Source organism: Oncorhynchus keta, unplaced genomic scaffold, assembly GCF_023373465.1.
Source record: "Oncorhynchus keta strain PuntledgeMale-10-30-2019 unplaced genomic scaffold, Oket_V2 Un_contig_27088_pilon_pilon, whole genome shotgun sequence".
Taxonomy (NCBI): domain Eukaryota; kingdom Metazoa; phylum Chordata; class Actinopteri; order Salmoniformes; family Salmonidae; genus Oncorhynchus; species Oncorhynchus keta.
This window is the reverse complement of record NW_026285332.1, coordinates 42262-52911: the sequence shown is the minus strand read 5'-3', so window position 1 is coordinate 52911 and position 10650 is coordinate 42262. Positions and strand designations below refer to the sequence as shown.

The following is a 10650-nucleotide window of genomic DNA, read 5'->3' as shown; positions in this document are numbered from 1 at the left end:
GTTTATCTTCTGGTTTCCCACTGGTGATCCCTCCGAAGGCTCGCTCTACGATGAAGGCAGTGATCTTATCTTTCTTCACTCCATCCTCTCCTACCACCTCCGTACGAGCAAACACCGTCATCAGGTCTGCAAACCCCCCGTTTGAGATCCAGATCTGGACAGCATGGAAATACAGTCACACAACTGTCCTTCAGACTGAATCATCACAAACACAAAGTACCAACAGCAGTTAGCGAAAAACATGACTGACAGGCAAAACACAGGTAGGAGGATAATGTGTCTCACCTTTGACCCATTGAGCAGGTATGTTTTCCTGTCTTCTGATAGGGTGGCTTTGGTCTGAATGGACGCAGCATCACTCCCACTGAAACATACAGGACCCACATGAAACAGTCAGATTCAGAGAACATGACAAAACCAAAAATACACAACCACTTCTGTCATTTGTTGGTATAACAAAAGTTGGAATGCTTTTCAGTGGCAAAAAACAGCTTTACGGCAAACAGATCCAGATGATGTGACTGGTCGAAAAGCAGAATGATGTCATCCAGAGTTGGTTCAGGATGGTAATGATTTCAGCAGGTTGTGTTTATATTTAACCTGGTATTTATATATATATATATAACCCTTTATTTAACCAGGTATTTATATATATAACCCTTTATTTAACCAGGTATTTATATATATAACCCTTTATTTAACCAGGTATTTATATATATATAACCCTTTATTTAACCAGGTATTTATATATATAACCCTAACCCTTTATTTAACCAGGTATTTATATATATATAACCCTTTATTTTATTTAACCAGGTATTTATATATATATATAACCCTTTATTTAACCAGGTATTTATATATATAACCCTTTATTTAACCAGGTATTTATATATATATAACCCTTTATTTAACCAGGTATTTATATATATATAACCCTTTATTTAACCAGGTATTTATATATATAACCCTTTATTTAACCAGGTATTTATATATATAACCCTTTATTTAACCAGGTATTTATATATATAACCCTAACCCTTTATTTAACCAGGTTGGCCAGTTGAGAACAAGTTCTCATTTACAACTGCAACCTTCACCAAGATAAAGCAAAGCAGTGCGACACAAACACAGAATTACACATAAACAAACGTACAGTCAATAACACAATAGAAAAATCTATGTATAGTGTGTGCAAATGTAGTAAGATAAGGGAGGTAAGGCAATAAATAGGCCATAGTGGTGAAATAATTACAATTGAGCAATTAAACACTGGAGTGTTGCAGTAGGTTCGTACTGTACCTACCATGCTCAGTGGGACAGAAGGCTGTGCTACAGTAGGTTCGTACTGTATCTACCATGCTCAGTGGGACAGAAGGCTGTGCTACAGTAGGTTCGTACTGTATCTACCATGCTCAGTGGGACAGAAGGCTGTGCTACAGTAGGTTCGTACTGTATCTACCATGCTCAGTGGGACAGAAGGCTGTGCTGCAGTAGGTTCGTACTGTATCTACCATGCTCAGTGGGAAAGAAGGCTGTGCTACAGTAGGTTCGTACTGTATCTACCATGCTCAGTGGGACAGAAGGCTGTGCTACAGTAGGTTCGTACTGTATCTACCATGCTCAGTGGGAAAGAAGGCTGTGCTGCAGTAGGTTCGTACTGTATCTACCATGCTCAGTGGGACAGAAGGCTGTGCTGCAGTAGGTTCGTACTGTATCTACCATGCTCAGTGGGACAGAAGGCTGTGCTGCAGTAGGTTTGTACTGTATCTACCATGCTCAGTGCTCAGTGGGAAAGAAGGCTGTGCTGCAGTAGGTTCGTACTGTATCTACCATGCTCAGTGGGACAGAAGGCTGTGCTACAGTAGGTTCGTACTGTACCTACCATGCTCAGTGGGACAGAAGGCTGTGCTGCAGTAGGTTCGTACTGTATCTACCATGCTCAGTGGGACAGAAGGCTGTGCTGCAGTAGGTTCGTACTGTATCTACCATGCTCAGTGGGAAAGAAGGCTGTGCTACAGTAGGTTCGTACTGTACCTACCATGCTCAGTGGGACAGAAGGCTGTGCTGCAGTAGGTTCGTACTGTATCTACCATGCTCAGTGGGACAGAAGGCTGTGCTGCAGTAGGTTCGTACTGTATCTACCATGCTCAGTGGGAAAGAAGGCTGTGCTACAGTAGGTTCGTACTGTACCTACCATGCTCAGTGGGACAGAAGGCTGTGCTGCAGTAGGTTCGTACTGTATCTACCATGCTCAGTGGGACAGAAGGCTGTGCTGCAGTAGGTTCGTACTGTACCTACCATGCTCAGTGGGACAGAAGGCTGTGCTGCAGTAGGTTCGTACTGTACCTACCATGCTCAGTGGGACAGAAGGCTGTGCTGCAGTAGGTTCGTACTGTATCTACCATGCTCAGTGGGACAGAAGGCTGTGCTACAGTAGGTTCGTACTGTATCTACCATGCTCAGTGGGACAGAAGGCTGTGCTACAGTAGGTTCGTCACTGTATCTACCATGCTCAGTGGGACAGAAGGCTGTGCTACAGTAGGTTCGTACTGAACCTACCATGCTCAGTGGGACAGAAGGCTGTGCTACAGTAGGTTCGTACTGTACCTACCATGCTCAGTGGGACAGAAGGCTGTGCTGCAGTAGGTTCGTACTGTATCTACCATGCTCAGTGGGACAGAAGGCTGTGCTACAGTAGGTTCGTACTGTATCTACCATGCTCAGTGGGACAGAAGGCTGTGCTACAGTAGGTCTGTACTGAACCTACCATGCTCAGTGGGACAGAATGCTGTGCTACAGTAGGTTCGTACTGTACCTACCATGCTCAGTGCTCAGTGGGAAAGAAGGCTGTGCTGCAGTAGGTTCGTACTGAACCTACCATGCTCAGTGGGACAGAATGCTGTGCTACAGTAGGTTCGTACTGTATCTACCATGCTCAGTGCTCAGTGGGAAAGAAGGCTGTGCTGCAGTAGGTTCGTACTGTATCTACCATGCTCAGTGGGACAGAAGGCTGTGCTGCAGTAGGTTCGTACTGTAGCTACCATGCTCAGTGGGACAGAAGGCTGTGCTACAGTAGGTTCGTACTGTACCTACCATGCTCAGTGGGAAAGAAGGCTGTGCTGCAGTAGGTTCGTACTGTACCTACCATGCTCAGTGGGACAGAAGGCTGTGCTGCAGTAGGTTCGTACTGTATCTACCATGCTCAGTGGGACAGAAGGCTGTGCTACAGTAGGTTCGTACTGTATCTACCATGCTCAGTGGGACAGAAGGCTGTGCTGCAGTAGGTTCGTACTGTACCTGCCAGGCTCAGTGGGACAGAAGGCTGTGCTACAGTAGGTTCGTACTGTATCTACCATGCTCAGTGGGAAAGAAGGCTGTGCTACAGTAGGTTCGCACTGAACCTACCATGCTCAGTGGGACAGAAGGCTGTGCTACAGTAGGTTCGTACTGTATCTACCATGCTCAGTGGGAAAGAAGGCTGTGCTACAGTAGGTTCGTACTGAACCTACCATGCTCAGTGGGAAGAAGGCTGTGCTGCAGTAGGTTTGTACTGAACCTACCATGCTCAGTGGGACAGAAGGCTGTGCTGCAGTAGGTTCGTACTGTATCTACCATGCTCAGTGGGACAGAAGGCTGTGCTACAGTAGGTTCGTACTGTATCTACCATGCTCAGTGGGACAGAAGGCTGTGCTACAGTAGGTTCGTACTGTACCTACCATGCTCAGTGGGACAGAAGGCTGTGCTACAGTAGGTTTGTACTGAACCTACCATGCTCAGTGGGACAGAAGGCTGTGCTGCAGTAGGTTTGTACTGAACCTACCATGCTCAGTGAAACGGATGGTACGTACCTGCCAGGCTCAGTGAGACAGAAGGCTGCTACATGTTCTCCTGAAGCCAGCTTGGGGAGATATTTAGCCTTCTGCTCCTCACTACCGGCTATCAGGATCCCCTAACATACAGCAAGACATCACAGGTTCACAAACAGCAGTAACATTATCCAACACAGATAAAAAGAAAGCCTTGAGTCTATCAGAGCAAGACTCTTTACCTTGAGTCCGATGGCTTGGTGGGCAGCCAGTGTAACTGCTATGGATCCATCCAGAGAGATGATCTCTCCTAGTCGGGCATACATGGTGTTGGACAGACCCAGGCCACCTAGGAGGAGACAGGATGCGTTTCAATGCGTGTCCACAAGATGGTCTCTGATACAGTATGAAGACCTTACCAGCGATAGGCCTAATGTTTGTTCTCCTCTGATATTAAACTCCTCACCATACTCCTCAGGCACCTGGATACCGAACAGTCCCAGCTCCTTCAGTCCGTTCAGAGTCTCTGGAGGAATCTTAGCTTCATGGTCGATACGCTTGGAGTCCACTGAAATACAAGGACAGGTCTCAGAATACAACACTGGAACACAGTCTGAAGGTCTATTAGAATAGAACCACACTTTGAATCTGAGTCTTGTATAAGGACAGCAGTCTCTTCTCTCAGTCTCACCCTCTTCAGTGAAGAATTTCTCTACCGGAGCAACAAACGAGTTGATCTCCTCCAGCTCTTCATTTCCAATCTCTGGATAGGGGAAGCACTCTGCCTGGAGGAGACACACACAGGAACTTCAGGAAACAGCAGAGGGAACACTGAATTGGTCCACTCACACTGACAGCGTCGTGAAGAAGGCGCAGCAGCGCCTATTCAACCTCAGGAGGCTGAAGAAATTCGGCTTGTCACCAAAAGCACTCACAAACTTCTACAGATGCACAATCGAGAGCATCCTGGCGGGCTGTATCACCGCCTGGTACGGCAACTGCTCCGCCTCAACTGTAAGGCTCTCCAGAGGGTAGTGAGGTCTGCACAACGCATCACCGGGGGCAAACTACCTGCCCTCCAGGACACCTACACCACCCGATGTTACAGGAAGGCCATAAAGATCATCAAGGACATCAACCACCCGAACCACTGCCTGTTCACCCCGCTATCATCCAGAAGGCGAGGTCAGTACAGGTGTATCAAAGCTGGGACCGAGAGACTGAAAAACAGCTTCTATCTCAAGGCCATCAGACTGTTAAACAGCCACCACTAACATTGAGTGGCTGTTGCCAACACACTGTCATTGACACTGACCCTGATCCAGCCATTTTAATAATGGGAAATGATGTAAATATATCACTAGCCACTTTAAACAATGCTACCTTATACAATGTTACTTACCCTACATTATTCATCTCATATGCATATGTATATACTGTACTCTACATCATCGACTGCATCCTTATGTAATACATGTATCACTAGCCACTTTAACTATGCCACTTTGTTTACTTTGTCTACATACTCATCTCATATGTATTATACTGTACTCGATACCATCTACTGTATGCTGCTCTGTACCATCACTCATTCATATATCCTTATGTACATATTCCTTATCCCCTTACACTGTGTATAAGACAGTAGTTTTGGAATTGTTAGTTAGATTACTTGTTGGTTATTACTGCATTGTCGTAACTAGAAGCACAAGCATTTCGCTACACTCGCATTAACATCTGCTAACCATGTGTATGTGACAAATAACATTTGATTTGATTTGAATACGAATCAGATATTTGGTTGATTTATCCTTCTGGGCTATTGTGACAAGCTAGCTACTGGCTTTTAGGATTTTCTCATTGTCTTTCAAGGCAAAAAATGGCTTGCCTCTGGCGAGAGGTGACAGCTGACAACAATGGAAAGATGGCTATGGGTGGCTCTAACTTACAATAACTGAGCAAGCTATCACATATTTCTTAGACAGTACGGCTAAATCAACATTGTATTCCTTATCTAGAATTTAAAAAGCATAATACATAAACTAGCTAGCTAGTCGCTTACTTTGTTTACTTTGCCAAGGAACAGGTCCTTGGCGTAGGCCAGATTCCTAGCATGAGTTCTAATGGTCCGGTGAGGTAAGGTGACTTCTTTCGTCGCATGTCTTGCGTTAGATGTTAAAATCTTTCCAAATTGAACAGATTTGGATAAAGCTATAAGTCTGTTGATATTCATTGTCCTGTCAAATTTTCACCTCAACCAGACTTCTGCTGCTTCCGAAAATGGGTTACAAGCAGGTTGAAATATGGTCGAAGCTATCTGGGATCCATGGGACGTTCCGACACTGACGTCACCCGTTGAAGTAGACATTTTAAACGGTTACGGTAAGGGTTAAGGTTAGGTAAGGGTTATGGCTTCGGTTAGGATACGGTTAGGAGTTAAGGTCAGGGTTAGGAGTTAGGGTATGGACGCGCCAAGTATACCGAATAGCCCTAACAGTAGACTAAGGTTGGGATACCTTTCACCTCATTCTGTCTCATACTGATGACGTAAAATGGGCGTTTCGTAATGAATCAGCTGCCTGCAATTCTTCATTAAATCACTGGAGGGGACTGTTTCGTCAGGAACAAAATGTACATGGAAGTGCTCAGGGTCTGCTAAAAAACAATGGACACATTTCTGTATACCGCACATGTATAATGAACAAATATATAAACACAACATGCAACAATTTAATAGAGTTTACTGAGTTACAGTTCATATATTGGAAATCAGTCAATTGAAATCAATTCATCAGTCCATAATCTATGAATTTCACATGACTAGGAATACAGATATGCATCTGTTGCTCACAGATACCTTTAAAAAAAGGTAGGGGCGAGGATCAGAAAACCAGTCAGTATCTGGTGTGACCACCATTTGCCTCATGCAGTGTAACACATCTTCACATAGAGGCTGGGCTCCCTGCCTGTGCCATTAAACCCTACAACTCATCCAGAACGCCGCAGCCCGTCTGGTGTTCAACCTTCCCAAGTTCTCTCACGTCACCCCGCTCCTCCGCTCTCTCCACTGGCTTCCAGTTGAAGCTCGCATCCGCTACAAGACCATGGTGCTTGCCTACGGAGCTGTGAGGGGAACGGCACCTCAGTACCTCAGGCTCTGATCAGGCCCTACACCCAAACAAGGGCACTGCGTTCATCCACCTCTGGCCTGCTCGCCTCCCTACCACTGAGGAAGTACAGTTCCGCTCAGCCCAGTCAAAACTGTTCGCTGCTCTGGCCCCCAATGGTGGAACAAACTCCCTCACGACGCCAGGACAGCGGAGTCAATCACCACCTTCCGGAGACACCTGAAACCCCACCTCTTTAAGGAATACCTAGGATAGGATAAGTAATCCTTCTCACCCCCCTTTTAAATATAATAATAATAATAATAATAATTAATAATAATAATAATAATTTTAAGATTTAGATGCACTATTGTAAAGTGACTGTTCCACTGGATGTCATAAGGTGAATGCACCAATTTGTAAGTCGCTCTGGATAAGAGCGTCTGCTAAATGACTTAAATGTAAATGTAAATGTAATTGCGTCAGATAACAACATTGACGAATACGCTGATTCGGTGTGTGCGAGTTCATTAGAACGTGCGTTGAAGATGTCGCTCCCATAGCAACGATTAAAACATTCCCTAACCAGAAACCGTGGATTGATGGCAGCATTCGCGTGAAACTGAAAGCGCGAACCACTGCTTTTAATCAGGGCAAGGTGACTGGTAACATGACCGAATACAAACAGTGCAGCTATTCCTCCGCAAGGCTATCAAACAAGCTAAGCGTCAGTATAGAGACAAAGTAGAATCTCAATTCAACGGCTCAGACACAAGAGGTATGTGGCAGGGTCTACAGTCAATCACGGACTACAGGAAGAAAACCAGCCCAGTCACGGACTAGGATGTCTTTCTCCCAGGCAGTCTAAATAACTTTTTTGCCCGCTTTGAGGACAATACAGTGCCACTGACACGGCTTGCAACGAAAACATGCGGACTCTCCTTCACTGCAGCCGAGGTGAGTAAGACATTTAAACGTGTTTACCCTCGCAAGGCTGCAGGCCCAGACGGCATCCCCAGCCGCGCCCTCAGAGCATGCGCAGACCAGCTGGCCGGTGTGTTTACGGACATATTCAATCAATCCCTATACCAGTCTGCTGTTCCCACATGCTTCAAGAGGGCCACCATTGTTCCTGTTCCCAAGAAAGCTAAGGTAACTGAGCTAAACGACTACCGCCCGTAGCACTCACTTCCGTCATTATGAAGTGCTTTGAGAGACTAGTCAAGGACCATATCACCTCCACCCTACCTGACACCCTAGACCCACTCCAATTTGCTTACCGCCCAAATAGGTCCACAGACGATGCAATCTCAACCACACTGCACACTGCCCTAACCCATCTGAACAAGAGAAATACCTACGTGAGAATGCTGTTCATCGACTACAGCTCGGCATTCAACACAATAGTACCCTCCAAGCTCGTCATCAAGCTCGAGACCCTGGGTCTCGACCCCGCCCTGTGCAACTGGGTACTGGACTTCCTGACGGGCCGCCCCCAGGTGGTGAGGGTAGGCAACAACATCTCCACCCCGCTTATCCTCAACACTGGGGCCCCACAAGGGTGAGTTCTGAGCCCTCTCCTGTACTCCCTTTCACCCATGACTGCGTGGCCACGCACGCCTCCAACTCAATCATCATGTTTGCGGACGACACAACAGTGGTAGGCTTGATTACCAACAACGACCTCGGCTGCAGTGAAGGAGAGACCGCATGTTTTCGTTGCAGGCCGTGTCAGTGGCACTGTATTGTCCTCAAAGCGGGCAAAAAAGTTATTTAGTCTGCCTGGGAGCAAGACATCCTGGTCTAGAGTCGGCTTTCTATTTCGCAACAAAGCCTCCTTCACTCATGCCGCCAAACTTACCCTAGTAAAACTGACTATCCTACCGATCCTCGACTTTGGCAATGTCATCTACAAAATAGCTTCCAACAATTTATGTGTCGGGGCTAGGGTCAGTTTGTTATATCTGGAGTACTTCTCCTGTCTTATCCGTTGTCCTGTGTGAATTTAAGTATGAATGAATGCTCTCTCTAATTCTTTCTTTCTCTCTTGGAGGACCTGAGCCCTAGGACCATACCCCAGGACTACCTGGCATGATGACTCCTTGCTGTCCCCAGTCCACCTGGCTGTGCTGCTGCTACAGTCTCAACTGACCTGAGCCCTAGGACCATACCCCAGGACTACCTGACATGATGACTCCTTGCTGTCCCCAGTCCACCTGGCTGTGCTGCTGCTACAGTCTCAACTGACCTGAGCCCTAGGACCATACCCCAGGACTACCTGGCATGATGACTCCTTGCTGTCCCCAGTCCACCTGGCTGTGCTGCTGCTACAGTCTCAACTGTTCTGCCTGTGATTATTATTACTTGATCCTGCTGGTAATTTATGAACATTTGAACATCTTGGCCATTTTCTCTTTATAGCCTGGTTCCTCTCTAGGTTTCTTCCTAGCTTTTGGCCTTTCTCAGGAGTTTTTCCTAGCCACCGTGCATCTACACCTGCATTGCTTGCTGTTTGGGGTTTTAGGCTGGGTTTCTGTACAGCACTTTGAGACATCCGCTGATGTACGAACAGCTATATAAATACATTTTATTTTAAATGTTATTTGAACACCCTACTCAGCAAACTGGATGCAGTCTATCACAGTGCCATCCGTTTTGTTACCAAATCACCTTATACCACCCACCACTGCGACCTGTATGCCCTCACTACATATTCGTTGCCAGACCCACTGGCTCCAGGTCATCTGTAAGTCTATGCTAGGTAAAGCTCCGCCTTATCTCAGTTCACTGGTCACGATAACACGTTCCAGCAGGTATATTACACTGATCATCCCCAAAGCCAACACCTCATTTGGCCGCCTTTCCTTCCAGTTCTCTGCTGCTCATTCCAGCAGCGTGTGTTTGGTCATGAGGTTAGGTGAAACACATGGAATACTAACCCAAATATGGAGACTGACTGTAGGCCTATACCCTCTCACATGTAGACTAATATTTTATTTTATTTTTTTATTTTTATTTTTTTACCTTTATTTAACCAGGCAAGTCAGTTAAGAACATATTCTTATTATATTAACCCCTGCAAAATTATACAACAAATGTTAACTTTGTCTCGGGAAGAGGTGTGGAGAAATAGGATTTCTTTCAGCATCTCTTGAGAAAAGGTGAATGCGAGTGTGATCTTTGACACATATGCAAGCAGACCACATAAAATATGCACCCAAGACAAACTGTCTTATCAGAAACTTGTTTCTAGTTCTCAACTTTCAATTTCCTTAAAACCAGTCAAACTGATGATATTTGGACATTTTGCACAGGAACAATCTTTCCACTGTTGGAGTTCATGCTTTTTCTCCCGGTCCCTAAAGGAAACAAGTCAACTTCAGATTACTAAACACATTCATTAGATCACTCACTGTAAGACAATCTGGTGAAAACTAATTTATTTAGTCTTCTAGGCCACAAGTTAAGACACAGCTTCTCTTCAATGTATCTAACTATAGTTGACAAACAAATGGCCTACCAAATGTCCCAAGATATATGGCTTACCAAATGTCCCAAGATATATGGCTTACCAAATGTCGGAAATTGTAAGCAGAAATGTATCTAAATTAGGGGTGAAAGCAGCCTAAGCCAGTAGTATATACGGTCCAGTACAGTGTAAAATTCTAAATAATGATGGAATTATTATGGTGGATGGAACTGCGCAGGTATAGCCTACTTTTTTTCAGTGATTG

General features: G+C 45.4%; 1 protein-coding gene across 1 annotated transcript; it reads right to left on the bottom strand.

Moving 5' to 3' along the window:
• Window positions 1–4: 4 nt before the first annotated feature.
• Window positions 5–6311, bottom strand: LOC127922783 (complex I assembly factor ACAD9, mitochondrial-like; the record flags this gene model as incomplete). Its single annotated transcript, XM_052506633.1, has 7 exons — window positions 5872–6311; window positions 4501–4594; window positions 4276–4377; window positions 4052–4158; window positions 3852–3952; window positions 286–364; window positions 5–154 (listed from the first exon to the last, which is right to left on the bottom strand). Coding segments are annotated over exons 1-7 (804 nt in total), but the record flags the coding sequence as incomplete, so codon positions are not given.
• Window positions 6312–10650: the final 4339 nt, after the last annotated feature.